The sequence below is a fragment of the Notamacropus eugenii genome, chromosome 5, assembly GCF_028372415.1.
Source record: "Notamacropus eugenii isolate mMacEug1 chromosome 5, mMacEug1.pri_v2, whole genome shotgun sequence".
Lineage (NCBI taxonomy): Eukaryota > Metazoa > Chordata > Mammalia > Diprotodontia > Macropodidae > Notamacropus > Notamacropus eugenii.
This window is the reverse complement of record NC_092876.1, coordinates 49,495,463-49,520,598: the sequence shown is the minus strand read 5'-3', so window position 1 is coordinate 49,520,598 and position 25,136 is coordinate 49,495,463. Positions and strand designations below refer to the sequence as shown.

General features: G+C 37.0%; 1 protein-coding gene across 5 annotated transcripts in view; it reads right to left on the bottom strand.

The window, feature by feature from the left end:
* The window catches only part of KIF1B (kinesin family member 1B), a 174,933-nt gene that overhangs the window by 44,102 nt on the left and 105,695 nt on the right, over positions 1-25,136 (bottom strand). For 3 of the 5 annotated variants that reach the window (XM_072608816.1, XM_072608817.1, XM_072608818.1), the window contains 5 exons: positions 15,275-15,368; positions 13,397-13,545; positions 12,388-12,566; positions 10,791-10,928; positions 4,150-4,268 (listed from right to left, as the gene is read on the bottom strand). In XM_072608816.1, the coding sequence (XP_072464917.1) occupies positions 4,150-4,268; positions 10,791-10,928; positions 12,388-12,566; positions 13,397-13,545; positions 15,275-15,368 (679 nt within the window). Of the gene's footprint in view, positions 1-4,149; positions 4,269-9,621; positions 9,871-10,790; positions 10,929-12,387; positions 12,567-13,396; positions 13,546-15,274; positions 15,369-20,131; positions 24,924-25,136 lie in introns of those variants that run through there. The other 2 variants (XM_072608820.1, XM_072608819.1) reach the window with 2 other exon arrangements.

Below are 25,136 nucleotides of genomic sequence, written 5' to 3'. Positions count from 1 at the left end.
AACCATCAGATTTTTTTATTAGGCAAATTGCTATATAAGCATAATTCCCTTACCTTTAACTTGTGAAGTTGATTTTTTTTGAGCCCCAAGTTTGACTTTACACTGATTCCTATTAAATTTCATCTTATGAAATGTCAGACAGCTGAAATAATTTTGCATTATAACTCCATCCTCCAGCATACTAGTGTTCCCTTCACACCTTTGTGTCATTAACAAATTTGATAAAGATGCCTTTGAGACCTTCACCTAAGTTAAAAAATGTTAAATAGCAGAGGGCCAAGCACAGATCCCTGGGTCACCACTGAAGACTTACTTCCAAACGTGACACACTGAATCATTAATGACAGCTCTTTGGATTTGGCCATCTAATCACTTCTGGATCTACTTTAATATTAATAGCATTATCATTCAATCTATTTATCTCCAGTTTGTCCACTTGAAGAGCATAAGAGAATGGATCAAATATTTTGCTAAACTCTAGGTAAGCTATATCTACACATAGAGCAGCTAGATGGTACAGGGCATAGAGTACTGGGCCTCAAGTCAGGAAGATGTATTTTCCTGAGTTCAAATCTGGTCTCAGACACTTATAAACTATATGACCCTGAGCAAGTCACTTAATCCTGTTTGCCTCATTTCCTCATCTGTAAAATGAGCTAGAGAAGGAAACGGCAAACCACTCCAATACCTCTGTTAAGCAAACCTCAAACGTGGTCACGAAGAGTCAGACAGGACTACGATGACTGAACCACGGCAGTCCCCTGATTTACCAGCCTAGTAACTTTGACAAAAATGGAAATGAAGTTATGCGGACACAATCTATTTTAATTCAGTATTGTTGGCTCTTTGTGACCATCACTTCCTTTTCTAGCTATCCATTAACCAACACTTCACAATAATAGGTTTTATAATTGTGCCAAGAATCAAAGTCAAGCTCATTGGATGGACTATCACTTGCTAAGGAAGGGCAGGGTCAAATGAAGTTCATTTGAGGAGATGTGGGTATGTTTATATGCTTGAGGAAGACTGAAGCTTAAAGGGAGTGAGTGAAAAATGGTTACAGAAGCAATCTGCCAAAGGTATGGGAAGGAATAGGATCAAGTATAAAAGTAGAGGCCTTGGGGAGACCATGAGCCATCTTTCACCAGTGATGATTTTAAGTGGTTTTATGTTGTAGAATAGGGGAGAAGAGGAAGTTTCTAGGTGAAAAACCTCTACTGTCTCAGAAAACAAAAGGTGGGGATTCTCTGCCAAGAGAACTGGGGAGGGAGTGATGCAGGAGAATGGAGGAAGGAAGAGAAGGTTTGGAAGAGCACAGAGATTCAATTAGGGCAAGAATAAAAGGGTAGCCAATAGAGAGAAGAAAACATAAATTATTAGTGGATTTAGGCGCACAGTTGTCAGGTTCAGCAGAACAGTGAGGAGACATGGAGGAAGTAGATGGAGACTGGCTTAGTGCAGTATTCTCAAAGGGATGTGTGTGTGTGTGTGTGTGTGTGTGTGTGTGTGTGTGTACGTACATGGGTGGGTGTGTTTTCTCCTTCCTTTCAAGTTTAAGGACCTTCTAATTAGATTTCAGGTAAATACTCCTCATCATTCTTTGTTTCGTGTTCGTCCTTCGTTGCCGAGGAAGACCAAGCCATCAGAGAAATGATGACATGACTCGTACTTGACTCTGTTCTGAGTGAGGGAGGGCTGTGCAGGTTACCAGCCTCACTTCTCCAGAGCCATCTGGATTCAGTGACCAGATATTCCTCAGGATGACTGGAGATGACCCAGCAATATGCACAATATATACCCAATAAATACAGCTATATAAATGGAAAAAATATTAAAAATGAAACTGAACTCTGTGTAATTAACCAGTTAATTAATGACCAGCCTTGGCCTCAGAAAAGAGATGAGACTATGGATGTGGAATGATGCTTATATCAGATGTAGACAGTTTATTAGTTGGTTTTGCTGAACTCCCTTTCTTTGTTAATCTTTGTTATAAGAGAAGGCTCACAGGGTAGAAATAAGTGTGATAGAAGAACAAAAGTCACCAATAAAACTTTGCAAGGAAGGAGTTGTTGGGTTTTTTTTTCTTTTGGAGTATTACAGTTATTCAGATATTGGGGTATAGGGGAGCAAGGAATCAATTCAGGATATGGTGACCTGGAAAGCTAGGGTCCAGAAATCCAAATCTCATCTGGGGTGGGGAGTAAAGGGAGGGGCAGTTATGAATACCCCAAATATGCCTTTAATATTTTGAAGTCTGTTCCTTTAATCATTAGTAAGTGATGAAAACAGCACCACCTACATTCTCGAGGTCTTTACTTTCCTTCAGAAGACTTTATAATCCTAAGCAAAGGCTGTTGTGCTTTCATAAAACTATATTTCTATGACTTAATTACTTTACTACACTGTAGAATGGTAGCAGTAGAGCAGATTACTATAGTTAATTGTCTGGTACCACTATTATCAATAATGAGAATAGGCCATTATAAATCTAACAAATCTCTCTCATTTTATGTCTATTTGTTTTCATCCTTCCAGTTTCATCTAGAAACACTTCTCAGATGGTTGGCCTTAATTGAGTCTCATTCTAAGTCATCTGCAGAATCATTTCCCCCATGCCCTCACCTTTACTATTAAAGGTTATTTTTTTCCAGAGTCAAAACTAATTGGTTGAGTGAGAACAGTTGTAATTGTACATACTATCACCTCATTTTTATCCTTTATTCTAACCAGGTACTAATAATGACCTTTGCTCTAACTAGCAGATAATCCAAATGCACACAAGAAGTTGACTGTGAAAATGGCTCTCACAATGCTCACAAGCTGTTCCCTATCAAGATATGCGCAATTTCAATTTTTGTAAAGTTTTTTGGTGTTTCCCACTATCCAATGCCTCTCCAATTTTCTTATTAAAAAAAGGATTCTGAATATATATGCACAAGGCTTCTGAATAATTCACAAACCCTTTATCATCTTTCTTTTTTTTTTAAATGCCAAATCATTTTTTCTAGGATTTTACAATGTTTCCCCCAGTGCTACTTTCAAGCTAAAAGTATTAAAATATACAGTGAATTGCTTTGGAGGGCTTTTTTTGTTCAGTCCTTTCAGGTTTGTCTGACTCTTCATGATCCTATTTGGGGTTTTCTTGGCAAAGATATTACAGGGGTTTGCCATTTCCTCCTGCAGTTTTAAAACTGAGGCAAATGGGATTAAGTGACTTGCCCAGAGTCACACAGCTAGTAAGTGCCTAAGTCTGAATTTGATCTCAGTTCTTCCTAACTCCATGCCCCATGCTCTATCCACTGGATCATCTTGGAGGGCTTTATTGAGTTCTTATATTTTCTCCACTTTAATTTCCAGAACAAATCTTGTTACAAAAACTATAATTATGCATTGGTAGTGTATTTGGTTGTGCTCACCATGAACACTGCAAGTCAGATGGGTAAGTATCCCATGAAATGATTGGTCGTGCTGTATCTGGACATAAGATAAAGACAACTCTATTATTTACTCATCTATGAGGACAACCTGTGGATCATCCTTCCATTTCGCTTCAGCTTCTTTACATCTTACAGTTTCATTCCTAACAAAAATCTTAATGTAACATGGTTCAAATGTGCCAGTAGCATGCCAATTCATTGGTGTAGGACACAGACCTCACATTTAGGGTACTGAAAATTAAATTAACATTTGTAAGTGGTCTAAAAACTGCATAATTGGCAGTCCCCTCTGCTGCCTCCTCCACTTCTCTATGATCATTCTTTCAGCTCTAAATCTATGATCCTCTGACCAAAGGCTATTATGCCTTCTGTTCTGTATCATGAATCATCATGATCAAAGATGCTAGCACTAGGGGCCAACCTTATGATGAGAACTCTCTCTTGTTATGTGTAGATAGATATGGTCTGTCAATGGGACCACACCCATTGCAATTTGGGAGAAACTGCATTTTACTTGCATGTCCTTTATAAACCTAAAATCCACACTCAAGTATGATGGGGCACTGGAAATTTCAGGGAGAAATTTTTTTTTTTAAGAAACAAAAATTGCCCCACACTTACAACTGTAAGGACCATGTGGGTAATGAATTTTTGCTAAGCATCAAGGCAGAGATTAAATCAAAAAAGTATTTTATGAAATGGCACTTACCCGCAATAGCCTGTACTGCCACACGCAGAAATCCCCGCACTTCCCCTTTCTCACTGACAACAGCTACTCTATGAATCAGGGGTACTGGGTACAACAGGTTACTCAGGTATACGAATGCCCTAGTGAAAGAAGCAGAAAGACAAACATTATAGCATTAATCATAGAGAGAATTTGGCATTTGGATTCATGGAGTCTTCATGAAGTCTCTTGCTGACCTTGTTAACAAGGTGCCCTCTTAGACTATACTGCACTGTTAGGTTGCTTCTAAATAGATTCTGACAGGACAGTCATTCATATGAACACAATCAAATACTTGATAAAACAACTTGCAAAGACCAAATGAATTGCATCGTTACTCTCTATATCCATTATAACAGGTGGATGAGTGACAACTAAGAGCTAAATGATTACATAGAGTTCTATGAAGATTGTTACGAGAAAAAAATCCATTTATGAACTTAATGGCCTTTCTGCACATGGAATGCAATTAGATGGTTTGTTGTTGTTTTTTTCCCCCAATGGTTACAAACAAAAAGCAGAGACATAAAAGACAAAGAAATATGGCTGGGACTCAAAGTACAGCTAGAGAAACTGATCTTACAACAATACCTATTAACATTATGATAAAGAATTTTGATTACAAAAAAGAATTTCCATCTGTCAGGAAAGAAAAGTGACATATAGAAGAAACAGATAAATAGGCAGAAAGCCTGTGCAGCTAGAATTTTCTAAATAAAATAGTTTTGGGGGACACTGGAAGAGCATCAAGATAAAATTACAAGAAAGAACAAAAAAGCTACTTCTCAAGGGTATGTGTGTGTAGACATACACACACACATACACTTAAAACACTCTCTAAATTATGAGAAATGAAAAAATCCTGTGTGGGGATGAAAATGTATAATTACAGACCTAACTTTTAATATCACAAGTTAACTAGAGTCCTCTCACATTTAGCTTCTTTCCTTTTCTATTAATTGGTAGAAATTATTTTTATTTATAAAAAAGCTTTGGTGAGATTATAAAAAACCAACTCTGATATCAACTCAAAGCTTCAGTTATTAGTTCATATTAGCAAACAGGAGACAATTAGTGGACCCTACTACTAATTCATTGTCTTCACATGGCACATACTGGTCTTTTTGATATAAAAGAAAAACAGTAAACATCTAAAAAATTAAACGATTACTTCATATGAAACATTATCTCTAATCTGTCCTTTTAACCCTGCAATAATATGAACTGGAAACAAAGGCACAAAAATATGAAATGGATATACAGAGATTTCAATAGCAAATTAACTAAACAACAAAAATGCTAACAGTAAGCAAACTGTATTACAGAAAAAGAAAAGGTTGCTAAAGCTTTAAATCTACAAATGAAACATGAATGTACATAAGCAACGAAATAACTATATATCTACAACAGAATAGAAAATGAAATCTATTTCCTTTTCAGTCTGCTCCAAAGTACAGGCAATTTCAAAACAGAAAGTATTAAACTCTGTGATGTAATTTAAAATAACCTCAGGAAAAAGTCAGATTAAATCCTAGATCTTGGGAAGATGATTGCACACAAAACTAGTAAATACAGGTTACTTGTTATAGAGCTAATGAGATTTGAATTATGCCTCTCACTCACAAGGGTGAAAGACAAAATGTATCTACCAAAGAGAAAGCAGTCTGCCCTGACTCTTTATCTGACCATTAAGGATTACACACAGACTTGAGTAACCTCTTTTCAAAGAAAGTAATCTAATTTGAAAGGGTATATGACTGACCTCAGGACTCACTAGAGAAAAGGACAAAGGCGCTGAGTCTGGATGGTTAACTGTACTTTATGAATTACATGAGAATACATAATGGTAGATCAGGGAGGAACCTTAAACATTATCTATTCCAACCTTAAAAAATGATCATCTAAAAATATAATACCCATCTTTTTTAAAGAAAGATTACCTCTCAGAGGGGCTGATGAACTGATTACAAACTCACACAAGGTAAGGGTCTTTTTCAATACCCATTATATGTTGATGCTAATGGAAACGATTCTTTTGGACACATGAATCTGCTTCACAATGATCTTGCAAAGATAACTTCTAATTAAGACAACTGCAAATTTCTATAGTGGTAGTCTCTGAGGACAGGTGTATCGGCTCCAGTGACTACAGTTACTCTAAACACCTCATCTGCATGACTGAACTTCTTTGGTATTAGGGAATGCTTTAGTGAAAAATGAAGACTACAGACCAAATTCTTCTAACGCATTAAAAAAGGGAACATTTGAATCACCATGGAGTAACCTTAAACCTTGGCTAAGCAGACTGAAAGTGGAGGGGTGGCGGAGGCAAAACACATATTAGATGAAACAATGGCAAATTAATATGGAACAGGCACACCAGAACAGAAAATGAATATAACAGAAAATTTTAACCCACATTTAAAAAAAAGAATATTCAGCATAACTAGTAATTTTTAAAGAAATACAGAATACCTATTCCAGCATTTCAACAAGTCAGAATATAATCATTTTCACCCTAAACCTCCCCCTTCCCATAAACATTAATTAACACTATGTCCCAGGTAGTACTGAACGGTTCATGATATCCCCACATGTCATAAGAGATGGCTAAAGGGACAAGCTCTTTTCATTTCCATACAAGGATTCAGTAAAAGGCAGCCAAGGTTGAAAAACAAATGCTACGAATGGAGTAACACAAGAGATTGGAAAATTTTACTACTGAAGAGTATAGTTATTTTAGTTATATCTTAAAAGGAGACATACAATCTTGTGAATAAACACAAAGGCAAAAAAGGAATCTACTCCTCTGATATGTATACAATGAAGACTTCACATTTTGAAAAAACTGGATGACGATTACTTTTCTAAGGCATTTAGCAATTTATTAACGACAAAATACAGTGTGGGATGAACAAGAAGTCTAATCTACATAATGTTTTTTGTTCAAAGACAGCAAGTACTGGACAAAAACATGGAGAAGATATTTATCCCTCATTTTATTGATTTCTGAGATTTCTCTCTGGCCTTTCTATCTCTCCAGCTGCTCCAAAATTAGCTTGAAGCAAAGCTGGCTTGAGCCCCACCAAGATGAGGCCAAGGGCATCTGCCCAAATGGGAAAGCACAGAAACAGCTCCTTTGACGATCACATGAATGAATCATGCAGAAGTGACTGCTTTATACCTACTGAAGTTGAATAAAACAGAAGTGAATGAAACTGCCTGGCCAGTTCAGGTTTTACCTAAGAAAAAAACAATATGCATATCTCTCAAAAGTCAATAAAATTCTGCCTTCAGGTGGGTTGTGAACCCAAAATACTTCTTCCAGAGTCACCAAGTGGCAGTCTTCAGCCTGACTCTCACTAGTAGAGAAACAACCCATCACTACTCAGAGGGAGCTCAAAGGCAGCTATGAGGTCATCTAGTCCGACCTCTAATTCTCAAGAAAGCTAAGGGTCCGAGGAGTTATATCACTTGCCCATGATCACACAGTTTGGTAGCACAGAAGAGAGAACTTTTATCTCCACTTCCAGGGCAGTGCTCTTTCCACCCATGATATCCTATGTAAGACAAGAATGAGGGTCACTACATGGAACACAGGACAACTGGTCTGTAGCTGTGAGGTGTGCACAGGAATCCCGGGAATGAAGGAGCTTGGGGACAGGTATTTCCTTCCAGCTTCTTCCAATATTTTTAGCATGACGTTTGCCATCAGCTATGACACCTGAACTTCTATATGTCAGAATCGATTACATGATTTTAGAGTTTACCCTTCTTTATGCTCACTTCTCATTCCACATAATAGGAAGTAAGTTTCTCTGAAATTCTGAAGATTATTTTCTTGGCTGTGAGTCAACAGGAAAGATGACAAGTGACTAAGAACACATATAATGTCTCTTCACTCTACATTGGTTAATTTCCAGAAACAAATGTAAATAAAAAGCTATTTCCCCTGGAAATCAAACATTCCCAGTAATATTTCTACTTAATATTTAAATCTAGTTCAAGAAACAGCATTCTTCATCTGTTTCTGATAACATAATTTTTAATATAGGATTTTTTTTAACCATCAAAATGCTGTTCTCCCATTTTGTACCATCATCAGCTACTTACTTCACAAATTCCACTAAGCACATGCCATTATATCAGCTGCTGCTTTCTTAGAGTCTGATGGCATTTTCCTACATAGGGTTTTCCCATCTGCTATTGATATCATTGACTAACAGCACAATATGTGGTTCCACTGCAACTACATGGTCACTTGAATGTCCACAAATACTGGGCACACTTTCTGGCCAATCTAGGCTGTTATATGATGTGTTGCTGAGTCTAGAGGGAAATCATTTCATTACAGAAAGGAAGGATGCAAACAAAAATGTTAGAATTACAGTCCATGACAAAAGAAGTGTTTTTCTGTAACAAATGGATGTACAGAGCATAGAAAAATGGGGTCACTATGTAGTACTAAACAATGACCTAAGGCAACATCCCCATAAATCATCTTCTGAGACTTATAAGAAGAACCTTCATGGTTAATTGCTCAAGGAGAGACTCAATAGGAAAGGGATGTGTTTTAGTCACAAAAGAGAGGTAACTCTTTTTAATTTTTAGCTTTCTTTATTGAGGGGGAAAATTAATGTTCCTGCTTTTATATTTACTCCACTTACTGCTGCCCACACCATTATAACTCTAGACTACCTAACCCTTTCTCCCTTCACTGTATCTTTCTTCTCTACTGATAAATTTGCCTGAAGTAATTTTCCCATTTTTCTTAGATACTGCATATAGTGCCAAAAAGAATATCTAGGCTCCAAAGAAATCCTGTCTGTGCATCCAAAAAAAGGAAAATGGACTATATGTACAAAAATACTTACAGAAGCTCTTTTTTGTGGTGGCTAAGAATTGGAAATCAAAAGGATGCCTACAACTGGGACATGGCTAAAGAAACTGTGGTATGTGATTGCAATGGAATACTATTGTGCTATAAGGAGACAAGCAGGATGATTTTAGAAAAACTTGGAAAGACTCACATGAACTAAAGCATAGTGAAGTAAGCAGAACCAGGAGAATTGTAAATGATTTAGCTATTCTTAGCAATCCAATGATCCAAGACAATCCCAAGGGACTAATGATGAAGCATATTAGCCACCTCCAGAGATTGAATACAAACTGAAGCAGGCTATTGTTCACTTTCTTTCTTTCATTTTTTTCTTTTGAGTCTTCTTATACAAAATGACTAATATGGAAATGTTTTACATTAAAAAAAAATCCTGTCTGTGGTCTTATGATTTCTATCTCCAACCAGGGCTATGTTTACATATAAAAAGAGCCTAATACTTTGGAGTATATGGACTGAGCACCCATGGATTTTGAATGGCTAACTTCTAAGTTTATAAGATGCTTATATAGCAAGAGCTTGTCCCTTTTTGCCTTTCTCACAATAACCTCACCAACCTTCCCACTAAAATGAACCAAGGGGATCGGTCGTAAAACGGGTCGTGCCCATCACTGAAGAGATCCGATCCCTCCTCCGTCCCTGCGTCAGAGCCAGTGTCATCCACGAATGCCTCATCATCAAAGTCCTCCATTTCATCTTGTTGCTCATCAGCCAGCTCAGTGATGTCGGAATCGGCCGTGGAAAAAGTGGGGGAAGGCGTACGGTCAGCAAGGCGCTCATTCACACAGCCGTGGAAAATGGGGGAGCTAGACATCAGGTAACGGAACACGTTGATTAACACAGCCAGGGAGAGAGGAATATTTGGTTAAAGAGAGAGAAATGGGTGCCACCAGGAGGGAACCAGCTGTGGTCAATCAAACAAATAGCATAAAAACAAAAAATCTTAAATCAGGTAAGGGACAACTAAGAAAAATAAAGCAAAAGATGGTTCTTAAAATTAAGAGAAAGCAAGCGAATACATGACTAAGACCAGATAAATACTGGGTTTACATGTAGGCCTATAAGAAGCATATGTATGATTCAGTATGCAAAAAAGAATCACATTCTCCCCCACCCTTTAAGTAGTCTAAAGAAAGAGGCACAGAATAAAGGTTAAAAAATGAGAAAAGGCTTTTAGTCTTGTTTCAATATCTCACATAATACCAGGTCAGGCAACAGAACAGACTGGTGTTCCAGAGGAAGCATTTACCTTGGTCAGGGGTAACATGTCTGGCAACTTTTAAGTCTTAAAAATCTACCATATTGTAAGAGTAGCGAATGAAAGAAGTTACATTTTACTTCTAGAGGATGCTATGTGTCATCTCTCTACCATTCTTCCAGTGCCTTTAAAAATGTCCTTCAATCATCATTTGTGCTACTAAAACACAACTCAAATTCTGAATAAGGGTAAAAGCAACTCAGTTACCTCTGAAAAGAAATTAATTCACTAATCTCAAGACTACAAAATCTGTTAACGCTCCCTTGCTTCTCAAAAAAATTTGAAACCTATAAAAGCCTTCACAATCACAAATGGGTAGTTTGTTTTTGTTAAGTACTGCTACTAACTATTATAAGAAGAAAAAAGCAAGGCATCAAATGGAAACCCAAGGATATAAAACATATCACTGGTTAAGGCTAAAGTCACATGAGTTAATCACTAAAACAAGCCAGGACAATAAGTACATACCTTCCCACCAGTTTGAACCAATGGAACCGATCATAAAATGGGTCACTGCCAGTCATTGCTGCCTCTCCATCATCCTGTGCATTGGAAGCCATTTCTCCGGCCCTGTCGTACATCTCTCGCATCAGTTCCAGTCTTTGTCTACACAGTAGATAAATTTTTAACAGAGTATAAACTTTCGCTCCTAAAATACATACAACCCTGTTTTAGTTGACATAATTATTTGCCTGTAGAACTAAAGCTCCTGAGACCAGGGACTGCCTTCTGTTTTCAGCTTTGTGTCTCACCCCAGTTCGGCACTTTTCATATAGTTGCTTCTTAACGAAGGCTTGTTGAACTGGACTACTGAATTCAACTCAATAATGACAAACTGCTGCTAGTCCACAGTGTCACTATTTATGAAAGAGCACATCTCATAAAATGGCAAAAATAGCCCCCAAAAGGATAAACCTCAATGCTTATGAGGCTGTCAGCAAGCGATACTCTAATGTGAGTAGGACAGCAAGTTGTGACAAACATTTTGGAAAGCAATACAAAAATATTCGAAAAGAGCCAAAAAAACCTGATCACATTTTTAACCCAGCAATTCCATTTTTGGGAATTTATCCAAAATTATCATAAAAAGAGAGAGAAGGACCTATCCATGCAAACAAACTCATAGCTACTCTATTTGTAATAGCAAAAAATTTAGAAACAAATCAATTAGGAGAGCAACTAAATAAATCATGGTATAATAGAATATTATAAAGTTGTAAAAAAATCAAGCATTAAAAATACTGAAAGCTTTTTATGAGGTGATACTGTGTGGCATCAGCAGACCCAGAATTGCTTCTTTCTTGACAGTAAATATACCTCTTAATCTATGGAAAGGAAAGAGAAAGGGAGGGACAAGGGCGGCAGAACTTTGTGCAGGCCTGGAAGGGGACAACAGAATGCAAAGTATTGTCTTGGTTAATTCATGTGGCTCTCTCTTGTTTAAGGACAACGGTTTTGCACAAGATTTTGTTGCATATAGTTGTTTTAATGACAGTACGCCTGTAACTTAACATTTTAAAAAATATGAGTCAATACAAAAAGTAAATGGCACAGAAACTAGAATACTTAGCTTTTTAGTTATACACATAATATCTCACTGGCACTGAAATAAAAGCGAACTTCTCATTTTAACCAAATGCATAGATTTTTCTGTTTATCAGTTAATGGTCAGATTGCTGGAATGGCTAGAAAAATGAAGTCCTCAGGAGGACAGAAATACTGTATATATACAAGCAACTCAGAAAAGACTTTTTAAAAAAACAGCTTTTCTTCAGAGGCTAATTTTAAACTATGTCTGTGGAAACTATGGAAACTATGGAAAGATCTTTGAGAATTGAGGCTATGAGGCTTAAAAATAGAAATAAATGTTGAAAGGTAATTATATCACAGTTTGCCATTCAGAAGGGCAAAGGGAAGTCACAGTGTTCTGAAGGAAAGGAATGACCATGAAAAGAAAGCAGTTTCCAGGGCACTAACTTGAAAAGTATAAATAGATGGATATCTCAGTGTTATTTCGGAATTTATCAATTTCCAAAACAATATTCCCTCTATAGAGTTTTCATACTTGAGTTTTTCCAAAGACCAGTAATGTGTTGCTCCATTTTTCAGATCCTGTACTTCCACAGCCACAACAGTACGAGGGAAAGGTCTATCATCTTGAGTTTTCTCCATCTCGGGGGGCAACAGCTCAGGCGGCAAAGGGGAGTAGAGTGTGTCAGTCAGCAGAACAAACTGAAACTGCACCTGAATTCAGAGAAAATGTCACTTAAAAATTAAGGACAGTATTAGCCTTTATTTAATGTTTTCTGAAAATGCTTTCTAAATGTTATCTGAAAGGATATACAAGCAGTAAAGCAATTAAAATTTGCCTAGTATAGAAAAGATTGAGGCTATAATAAGTACTCGAACCATCAATGAGTGATTAGAAAATAAATTTTCCTGTTGTCGATTTTTTTTCCAATTTAGAGGTTAATCACTGGAAATAACACAAGTTTTCCAAGATAAGCTTTCTGTCTTTTGCAGGAATAATTTTGGAAACCTTAAGCTGGAACCAAGTACAGTTTTCTCTAAACTCAAAGTATAAGAATGTAATAGTAATCTAATGAAATGTATTATGTTATCTCTGGTGGAAAAAAAAGACCTGTAAAACAAAGTCAGGTCATAGACTGTAGATTAACATATATGACATTGTATTAATGAGATTCAGAGAGAGAATAAAGTTATTGGAAAAGGGTCATAGGGTTTAGCAATGAATTAATATATGTGTGTATGCACATACACCTATAGGAAAAAGGAGGTTGATAAGGTAAATGGACTTCTAAAAAAGATTCTTCCAGCATTATATTTCTTTACTGTCAATCAATTCAGTTTTCTCAACTGCAATGTGAAACAGCAAGTCTCTAGTCTTGACTTCTAAGGTCTTTTCTAGATTGATAATTGCATATTAAATTTATGTAATTTATGTATTTTGTAGCATTGATCAAGTGAATCAAAAGAGGGACTTGTGTTATGGGCTGAAAGAAGGCTTCAAGGATTTAGAAAACATTGTTGAGTGACTCCTACATACTCCATACCTTTTTCTTCAGTTCTACACTGATTGCATTGGCTTCCTTCAGGTAAACTGCATTTCCCCAGAGTAGATCTCTTAATGAGGTAAACTGATGAAATTTCCATTTCCGGAATGCCCACTGTGCTAGCTCAAATTCATGCTGTGTCCAGGGGACTTGGGAGAAAGAAGAAGAGAGGGAGAGAAGAAAACCAATAACCATATCAAAATCAGTAAGTTTAAATGATGACCAGAAATTGAAATAGTAAATTACATATCTTTTTTATTAGCTAAAGCTGTTCACATAAAATTCATGGAGTTTTCTAATGACTCTTTATTCATATTTATACTCTAAGTATATTTTAAATATTTTAAATTTAATATTTTAAAATAGTCGAGTAAAGAACTAGTTAACTATATATATTCCTAATGTGCTGCCAAAACAAATGCTCTCATATTCCTCTTAATTTTTGTAGTGTTCCACTATGAGAAGTAAACCAAACCAAAGCTAACCCTTAACCACTTACAAAATATACATGAATAAAAAATTTATTGTTGTTATTCAGTTGTGTCTGATTAAGACACCATTTGGGGCTTTCTCGGCAAAGGTGCTAGAGTACTTTGCCATTTTCTTCTCCAGCTTATTTTACAGATGAGCAAACTGAGGCAAATGGTATTAAATGACCTGCCCAGGGTCACACAACTAGTAAGTGAGACCAGATTGGAACTCTGGAAAGTAAGTCTTCCTGACTTCAGGCCCAACACACTATCCACTGCGCCACCTAGCCACTGAACATAAAATAGCAGTTCAAACTTTTTTCTTAGAATATATTTTTACTTTCCTAAAGTCCTGAGATTCCTACATATCAGGAGACAGAGAGATAAAATGCTAATAAAGACCATGACGAAGAGGGGTTTCTGAAGTAAAATCCCCAAAGAGACTTAAGGAATAATGTGCTGATCACTGTCAGCTGCATTCTTTCTCCTGCTGGGAAATCCAGGCTGACCTTGGGCACAGAGCCTCAAAGAACAGGAGGATCACAATGATCAACTGTCTGAGATCCCCCAAAAAGAGGCTGAGCTGGCAGTGTGTTACCCTGGAAAACACTGGCTCTGGAATCCATACACTTGAATTCAAGCCCTTACTTGGGTACTTGCCAGCTTGTCACCAGGGGAAAGTCACTTAATCTCTCAACTTTGATTTTCTCATTAGAGACTATTTGCACTTGATGGGGTGACTGTGGGAAAAGTTCTTTGTAAACTTAAGCACTATATAAATGGGAGTTATTATCTATCAGTAGATCCCAATTCTCTAGGTTGGGGATATAGTATAAAATCTTTAAAAAGAAATCTAGAATGTCATCCTAATTGATGTCTAAAGTAAATTTACCATAATGAACTTTAAGATACTTATTAGAATTCTGTGTAAAGGGTACCACCATTTTTCTACCCTCTTTCATGCCATGAGATGAATGAGTGGTGCTAACTATGTAGAAAGGCAGCATTCAGGGACTCTAGGAAGTTGTGATTAATACCAGTATCAACTAGAGGCCTCCTCAAGAATGTGGTCTTAGTTTCCATTAAATCACTACCTGGCTCAGTGACATGGTGAACAAAGGCAGGGATGGCCATGGAGAACACTGTGTACACTTTTAGTGAGGGGCAGCAGCAGAGTGGGGAGGGCATCAGAACGAGGCTCAAATGCTACCGCAGACATTTATAAGCAGAAAAGTGGCCTCTCCTCTCTATCTCACTTACTTCATCCATCATTAGGGGACTTGGCTTGACGGCCTCTAAGGTCCCTTCCATTATTCTCTATTTAGGAAGCTATGATGGAACTAATAACCGACGAAAATGAACTGATCAAAACTTATATCCAGGAGAGCTTTTGGTCTAAAGAACTCACCTTCTTCTTCTTCCTCTTCCTCTTCTGTGGTTTCAGCGGTAAGTGAGCGGGTCTCAACCTGCTTCTGTAGGGCCTGCAATTTACTTTCATAATCCTGAAGGGAGAGAAAGGAGATACCATGTAGGAGAGAGAGAGTGTGTGTGTGTGTGTGTGTGTGTGTGTGTGTATGTGAAGGGATGGGGTGGAAAAAGAAAACCAGAGAATGGGAACAGAGAAAAAGAGAAGTTGTGGTAAGTTCAGAGAGAACAAAGAGAAAGACAGAGACGGACAGACAGACACTGGGGATAAAAGCAAAGTGCAGAGAAAAAGCTTACAAAGTGCAAAACTATAGGAAAAATCAATACACAGTATTCTCCTAGTGTTAACTCTAAAGAAATGCAATATAGTCTCTTTCAGTTTCCTCAAAGATCTAAGGAACTTTAAAATTGGGGAAATGGAACTGGTAGTAGCAGGGGAGAGGTTGGTAGAATGGGCAGGGAGGAATAGTACCCTTAAAATATAAAGATGGTCTAAAACTCAATATAGTTTTCAAAGAATATTAACTAATTTTAATTTCATGCCTCATCTAACGAGGAAAATAAACCTTATAGCCATTAAGGCTTTTTATTTTTTTAAGGACAGAATGATCACCTTAATGGCTTATATCTCTAGATGAATATAGTATTCATATAACCAGATTTTCACAGGAACATTTTAAGAACTAATAAAATAATGTATATAATTCATTTACTTATTATGAAAAAAGTTATATTATTAACTACACTGGAATAATAATCATAGCACTTTAATGGTTGCTAAGGGTTTTATATCATCCTCATTTTATCCTCACAACAACCTTGGGAAGATGGGCAGTGCTGTTTTACAGAAGAGAAAGCTGAGGCAGACAGCGGTTAAGTGACTTGCCCAGAATCAGACAGTGAATGTCTAAATCTGGATTTGAACTCAAGTGTTCCTGACTGTAAGTCTGGAGCTCTGTCCATTGTGCCACCTAACTGACGCTCCTCTAGAAAACTAATATTATAATAGCTAATATCGACAAGTGGTTCAGGGTTTACTGAGCACTAGATATATACATTACCTGATCTTATATTTTAAGATTGTCTGTTCTTCAAAATACTTTAAAGGAATTAAGAGATTCCACTGTAAGGTATTTTGTTCTGTGAAATATAGTAGAAGGCACTAAGGAACTCAAATTTGTAAAATTAAAAATTAATTTTTAAGTGGAACCAGAGTGAAAGAAATATGGCCAAAGGCAGAGAGAGCAAAATATATATATACATATATATATATTTTTTTAAATGTCCCTGTTCCACCATCTAACTTTCAGAGTAAAGAATAGATAATTTTCTAGAACAAATGGGAAATAACATCCTTAATTTAAGTGTGTTTCTCATAACCACAATATATTCGCATTCAACCATGTAGTATGTAATAAGTATAAAAAATAAGCTACTGAAAAAACTATTTGCATTAAAATAGAAAAGTTAAAATATGTATGCAGAATGAGAAATACTGTGATTTATTTGTGCTGATTGACCTAATTTCTAGTATTGAGAATAGATTTTAACCAATTTCCTTTTAAAGGTATCTATTTTCAGAATATTGAGGTAGTCTAAAAAAAGCACTACCTTTAGTCATTAATTTAAGGATATTTTGTAAAAGCAAAAAAAATAAAAAAAACAAAACCAAAAAAACAAGGAAGGCTGGATAAAAGAGACCCTCCCTAGAAATAAAAAGTGTAACAATAGCATTCCAAAAGAGCACTGCCCACAGCTTTCCTGTTTTCTTGGGCTTCTAGGGCTTTCTAGGTGTGGTCCATTACTGGAGATACTTTCAAAGTCCAGAGAATTTCAGGGTTGGGCTGTGGGGGGAGGAAAGGGAGCTGGTTTTTCAGAATCAAAAAATATGTTCTGTTTTCCAGAACATCACTAAAAGCAGACTTCACAAACTATTTCATACTGGGGTCCCCATGACAGTGGTGGGCAGAAAAGGAAAGAATTTTAAAAGGGGGGTGTAGACTGGGCACATACTACTAGTTACATTCTCTGAGGCTCACATTTTTTTCTTTGGGTAGTGAAAGTAGCAGTTACCAGGAGGTAAAGTTGCAGCTTTACAAACAAAAAAATGTTTTATGACAATTCAGGGGGTATAATAAAGCAGAAGGAGCACCAGGCAGTCTGGGGCAGACTCTGCCACTAGTTAACTATGAGATCAGGAGCAAGTTACTTAGAATTCTTTAAAGTTCAATTCCTGTAACTATACAATGGGGATAAAACATATTCTACCTAATAGTGCCACTGTTTGGTTCCAACATTATAATGCATATGAGGGGACTTGTAAATAGCAAAATGCTTTAAAACATAAAATGTTCTAAAATATTTTGTGACCTACAGTTCATATATTGTGTCCTTTGAAGTTAGGGAAGGGAAACTGGACCTTCTATTTGTTCATCAAGTACAGAAAAAATTTTCGTAATAAGCTGGGTTGAGTTATGACCATTATCTATAGCATTATAGCACCTACATGCCAGGCACTGTACTAAGCACTTTACAAATATCTCGTCTGATCTTCACAACAACAGAGAGCAGTACGTGTTATCACTGTTTCCATTTTACAGATGAAGAAACTGAAGTGGCTAGCCACCCTGAGGTAGGGTGACTCACCCAGAATCCCACAACTAGAAAGGGTCTGAAGCTGGTTTCAGAGTTGGAGCTTCCTGGCTCTGAGTCTGCAGCTCTATTCTTTGGACCACCCACTGCCTTGGCTGAGCAGTTGAGCTATCACAGACAGCCTTCTATAAGATGTTCCAACTAAGTTCTAGTTAACAGGCTATGATTCCATTTTTGTAGAAAACTGCAGGGGTGGGAATTGCCTCCATGACTCAGTAGAAGAGTGGATGGATAACTTTCCATACACCTTAGCAGAAAATCCCTAGGAGTGGTTTGGGACCCACAGAGGTTAAGTGACTTGCTCAGGGTCACAACTCAGGAGGGATGAGTGGTTAGGGTTGAACCTCAGGTATTTCTGACTCCAAGCTTAGCACTCTACTGTGCTGCCTCAGTCAACTTGTCAGTAGAACAGAGACTTAAAATGTAACCAAATGGGACTAAAGTATGGAAGAAAAGCTGTCTTTAATATAAACAGGTTTGGTAACTTGACTTACAAATTTACTTTCTTAGCTTATAAAAACCAGAAAAGCATATTTCCTTCCTAAAAGCTTATCCTGATTGACAGCAGTGAAAACTTTAGCATTTGGTTTTATCTGAAACTAACTGGAAGTATAAACTGATTGGTTAGAACACTGGACCATAGTCAAAAAAGACGAGCTCAAATCTAGCTTACACACTGAGTAGCTGTGTGATCCTGGGTAAGCCATTTCATCCGAGTCTCCTTTTCATCAGTGGTAAAATGGGGATGACAGCATCTACCTTATTGGGTTCTGAAGATCAAATGATCCTCCAATGAGATCTCTGTAAAGCACTTTGCAAACCTTAAAGTGCACTACAAACCCTAGCAATGATGATGACAAGGTACTGCTATCATCTTCATTCTAAATTCTTAACCTGGCTCTGTGGATAGATTTAGGGGTGGGAAGTGTCTGTGAACTTGAAAAAAAATTGCTATCTTTATTTTCATTAATTTCTAACTTAAAGGAGGCATGTAGGTCACATATATTATTCTGAGAAGGGATCCTTAGGTTTTCCCAGACTGCCAAGGGGATTGATGACACAAAAAAAGCTTAAGAATCTCTCATTCAAAATGAAAAACAGACAACAATCATGGAAGATAAAGTTTAAACTATGATGCAATTAACCAACAGCTGTTTGTGTTCACAAAGAAAGATCCTCCGTCATTTTCCAAGCAAACTCAGAACGGACACTTAACAGGAGTATGGCTCTAACTGTACCAGACCTGTGCCTTCTGAGTAACTTTGGGGGAGTTGAAAAATAAAATTAGGCAAAAAATTGCCTTATCAAAAATTGATAAACCAAAGAGCAAAGTAGGTTCTTTTCGACTGAATCCCACTGGGCAATAGTTATCTTGCCATTTATCAAAGGAAAAAAACATCTCTTGTTGACGAGGAATTCTCAACAACTGGCATAACTTGGTTGCTTTAAGCAACCGAGTTAGCCTGGTTTTATAACGGAGAGTAGGAAATGGATGAAGTGTGAAATAATCTCTAAACTTTATGAATGGATTGTGGGGAGGTTAAACTGGTGTAGCTGCTAGCTGCTATTGTAAATATTATTCATTTACAGTGGCAGCTTGTGATCAACAGGTTGAAAAAACCAAGTGAAACAAATTCCTATCAAAGCAGAAAATGATATTTTAAAATGTGGCTCAAATATAAGAAAACAAAACTATGCAGATTTTATCCATTAAGTTTAGTCTCTATCTACATGAGCACTTGAAAACAAAATAATCCTAAGGATGAATGAAAAATTGATAGCTTCATGCTTTTTGCTCCAGGAAAAATGCCTCAGCTATAATATTCTACAGAGAAAGTGCTTAGTCAGTTTTAAATTAAGAACGCCTTTAAGGCAGACTTTTGCTAAAAGGAAAAAGAAAAGTCTAGGACCAACTAATTTAGTGAGTTAATTTTGCAATGGAATATCAGATAGGATTTCATTTTTAATTCCAGATGAGAAAATGGAGTCAAGCCACACAAGGCACACAATATTTCACCCGCCTCTCATCCCAAACTGGTGATTAGGCACCCACTTCTAAAAGAGTTTCATAATTTATTGAAGGACCTCTGTAGCAACACAAGCTAGCTCTGCTTTTCTAGGAAGCACAAGTTCTTGCACTCCAGACAATCTTCAGATACCTTTAGGTTAAGAAACATGGAAACAAATGGAAAAGTTTTTCTTTTTTATTGGAAGAAAGATTCAATACTTCCTTTTACAGTAAAATGGGAAGAAAAATTAACAAGAATTTCACATCCTAAAACGGTTCAAGACAAATATCTAAAGCAAATTTTATTATCCATAAGGGAAGACAACATTAAGTACACATTACCAAAATTATTCATTATCAAAAGGCCCTCATTTTATCAGGCAAATTCCCTAGTTTGCATCGCTCCTAAGAAGGCTTCTTCCTTAAGGGAGATGAGGACAGAAGAAACCTCTCTTGTCCCTGTCTTAAATGTGATTCATTAAGGCAACTGAACAAATGACCATTAGCAGACCTCAACACTCCACCACAGGGAGTTTGTGTTGTGTCACTTCTTGTAGTTTAAGAGCCTGTTTCAATAGGCCCATAAGTGTGAAAACTTTACTTATCTAAAATATGAACAGTACGGTCACTTCAAGTCACTTCAATGTAATGAACAAATGCCAATCCCTTTTCTAGTAAAATAAAAGCCTACATTGCTAAGGACAGGTGAGTGAGAAAAGTTTTTCAAAGAAAAAAACCACTTTGGTTGAAACTTAAATTCATAAAATATCATTAATGTTGCTTTCCACCCTTATTTTACTCTCTTAGTAATACATTTTGGTTTGTGAAGTTACAATAGCTAGCAGGGCTCCCCTAGATTCCCATTATTGTCCTACCACCATCTAGTACCAAGACTATTAAGAGTTGCATTTTTGTCCAGTCACCATAATAGTGGCGATCAACACAATCTTAACAGTATATAAAGTTCTGATCCTCTTTATTCCTCCAATATTTAGGCTTAAGAGGATATGCCATTCAAATTATAAAACTGGGTTAAACTGCCAATGCCACATTTCAAAGTGTGAGACTGGGTTAACAATTTCATCCAGAGATTCAATGACAGAGGCTTATTCATATTAGACAGATAAGACAGATATCTCTTCTGAAATGAGTTCCTAGAGGATATAAATGCCACCAAGCCCAACTGCCAAATCTTGGTGGAGTTTTCTCCTGAATTTTGTGCACTAAAGGGCTACTTTAAAGTTTTGAAGATTTCTTTTTGACCAAGAGGGTAAATAAAAATAATTGCACTATCAGCACAACTATATTATCAAATGTGACAGACATATATGAAATTCTTTGGAATACCACTGTGCGCACTACATCCCATAACTGTAGAAGCATATATACTTTTTCTCATTTTAACAATTTACCAAGTTACTTCGACTGTCTAAAGGGGAAAGGTAGCACAGACATAGGTTAAATATGCTACCATATATAAAAATCATATAACTACCCAATTGGAAGTTAAGAGCAAAAAAGAACATTTTCTAGAGTTGAGGCTTAAGTAATTCATTTTCAGATTCTAAAATGTATGTTTTTTGCAGAAGTAGAAGAGTGAGAACATATGAACGGAAAGGTTGGTTTCGAGTGCCAAAGAAAAGAATGATAAGGGACAAAGAGACCTACACCAAATGCACTGAAGTGACCGGAGGTAGTCTACCAAGTACATTCATGCGATGCAAGACAGGAGATTGTCATTTTAACTAAATGCATTATAACTGTGATTCTTCCCATATTCAATTAACAACAAAAAGTTTAAGAATAGGAATGGGTTCAAACACTGAAGGCAAATGCGTCCCCCAAAAATTCTGATTTTTATTTTTGAAGGTAAAAATCCAAGAGCTAATATGAAGCAAATGAATGTTTTAGCACATTAAGAAAAGATCTTCTCAGAAGCAAAGAAACAAATCCCACAATAGTAATGTTTCAATAATGCCTAAGCACACACACACAAGCGTGCATGCGTGTGCGCGCGCATACACAAACGCGCACACACACACACAATGTCCCTCCCCAAAATAATCTCCCCCACAATTATAATCCTTAAGGCTTCCTTAAATGTAACCTTCTCTGTAATTTTTCCCATCATCTAAGTAGGTTGAATGTTAAGTAGATGCCTTAAGTTGTATAGCTTTGTAAATTTTTAACAATATGAACTTTACAGGCATCTCTGGTTCTTCACATTGTTTCTAAGGTTAGACTGTGAGAAGGCACAAAGGATTGGGAAGGAAGTCAAAAAGAAAACTAATCTCTCTCTTCCCATCAAAAATATTTTCATTTTCCATCAGATTCTCCAAAGAGTGAAACAATCTGAAACCAGAACGCACTAAAAATGAGGTATCTATATGAACACAGATTTTTTATGTCTTTCTCTTCTCAGTAAGATTTGTAAAAGCATAAACTTGTAGGGTTTTATCAATTTCTAACTAAAAGAACACCTTCTGCATTTATACTTTCAAGCCCAAAAAACTTAACTTTCATGATTTCATCATCTGGTCTATGAGAGCAGTGGCATTTCCTTGCCCTGCCCTACCCCACATTCTCTTACAAATAGTACTACCCAAAGACTAGATTGCCTTCTTGGCATACTGTTATTGTAGTTTTAAGTTGGAGCAAGAACATAAAGTAAAGTAAATTACAAATTGGGTTAAGATTCAAACTGCAAACAACATACATATTCCCAATTACTGTGCCATCTGATACGTTTCAATGTCATGGCAAATTTCATACAAGCAGTGACATTAACAGAACTAGGAAGGAGAAAAACAGCCTTCTTCACTCATTCTATATTGCCTCAGTTCTTCCCTGCAAACCATGAAGAAAAAGAGTAGTTTTGTGGAAGATGTGAAGCTCTATAACACTTCCATGTCAGTCAAAATCAAGTTTTGGCTTGTGGAGAGTTAAATCCAATTTGGGGAAGGGGAACAGAAGTTAGACAGAAATCTAAAGTTGTGACTGTAGTTGTATGCCATTTTATCAATTTCTAACAGTTAAGAAACTTGACATGTAACACTGGATGAATATTCCCTTTTTGACTGTCAGCATAAATTTAAAAGGCAATTCTTTCTGGACAGCAAACTTCCATTTTAACTTTTAAAAAGTAGCACTAGATCAAAACAGAAAAGTTCCTGTAATTAAATCCAATATTCTGGCACACACACAAAGGCACACACACAAACAACACTCTCAAAAATCAGGGAATCTAAATGTTTTTTCCAAAATTCCAGAAAATGTCCCATCAATGATACACAATCAAAAAGGGATGAATTCAAATTCCAGTGTTTTATGTATGGTATAAGATTAAAAACTAGTTAATCTCTGCTGGAATACAACATCAAAATCACAACAGGAATCCTATGTGTCCACAGAACACAAAGGTAGACCCATTTCAAGTGTTTTTCAATCATAAGTCAAAATTACCATTCCCCTCTTTCTCCCAACAAAATTTCAAGCTTGTCTAAGTGAGTTACACTGTGGTTTCTCTACCAGTTTTGAGATTAGGTGCAGAGAACTGTCTTCTCATTCGAGGTGGTGTCACAAACTGGTTATAGTGGTTGGGTCGGTCAGTGTGCTTCTGGTAGAAACTGGATACGTTGCCTTCCATTTGACCTCCAGTGTTGTAATTACAGTAGGGCTGGCGGTGCTGATGAATGTGGCGCTTCTGCTGGAAAGTTTGTAGATCAGGGTTCTGCTGCCCACTGAAGGACTGTAATGACTCTGATGATGCAGACTGAGCACGTGCATTTTTCTGCTGGCCATTATTGAGGGAATTACTTCTCCATCGTAACTGAGGAGCTGGCTGCTGCTGCTGCTGCTGAAGATGTTGCTTGCTAACTTGTATAGAATCTTGGCTTCGATTGCCTTGATGACCCCATGTGAACTGGGGGTCCTTTGACATTGCCCTACTAATTTTTTCTTGGCTCTCTTCACTTCCTTTTCTTTCCTCTTCTTCCTTTGGAATTTTTAACTCTATAACCTCATCTTCTGTTATAATGATATGTGTTCCTGGACTCCAAGAGTTTCTGTGTTTGGGATTGCTCTTAAATGGGAATCGAGGTTTCCGGTTCTCTGGGGGGATAAATCTATGTGGTACATTCTGCCTGCGGAGCTGCTTAGTTATCTCCTGCTGCTGCAAGTTCTTAAACCGAATTTGTTCTTGCCTCATCCACCGAAGACGTCCACGCCTAAAGGCTGGATCCCCATCCATCAATTGTGAGACACGCTCTTCTTTTCCAGGTTCCTCGTTGTCTGACTTGTTGATGATACCAGCACAGCTTGGGTCTTTACTTTTATAACTTCCTTGAGATTTCTGGTCTTGTGATCCAATCAGTGGCAAGACCTTTTCCATTTTTAACATTTTATTTCTCAATACTTTGATCTCTTCATCTTTCATGTTGTTTTGTTTTTTTACTTCTTGTAAAATATCCTCCAGTTTATCTATGTGTACTCTGAGGTCATCTACATCAGTGACTCCTTTTCCATTGGACATTACATCTTCAATTCGCTCATCTCCAACACCAACTGTGTCCCAGACATCTCTGGCCACTGCCCTCCAAGAATCTCGCTCATTAGGGTCTTTCTTCCCATACATGGCACAAAGTTCCTTCATTTTAACAATGGCTAATGCCTCAATCTCTTGCCGACTATGTCTGAAATCATTGAGGGCAACCTCATAGCAGATTTCCTTTACAGCCTGAATTTTGAGGTCTGAGATGGTGACCCATTTGGAGTCTTTGCTGAGGCGCCTTCTTTGGGGAATCTGGTACATTTTGATTGGCTCTCGTTTCTTCCCACTGCTGGGGAGCCCACATTTTTTAACAATGGTTTGTAACTTGCTAGGAGGTAGTTTTTCTCTCAGGGAAGTAATCAGCCTCCAACTCTCTTCACAGGACCTCTTGTCTGAATCGTCCCCGCTATCAGAATCTGCATCCTTTGGAAAAACAAAACCAAAAAATGGCCCCCAAATAACCAAAATTAAAATGGAAAAAGGAAAATCAAATTGAAGAAAAAAAATCAAGCAAAAAAAAAAAACCTTAATCAAACTTAAAAAATAAACTAAATAATGTAAAAACTTTTCAGGGCTCAGTATTAAAATATTTTTAAAAGTCATTGGCCTCATTTTCTTAAATGATGACATCTCTAC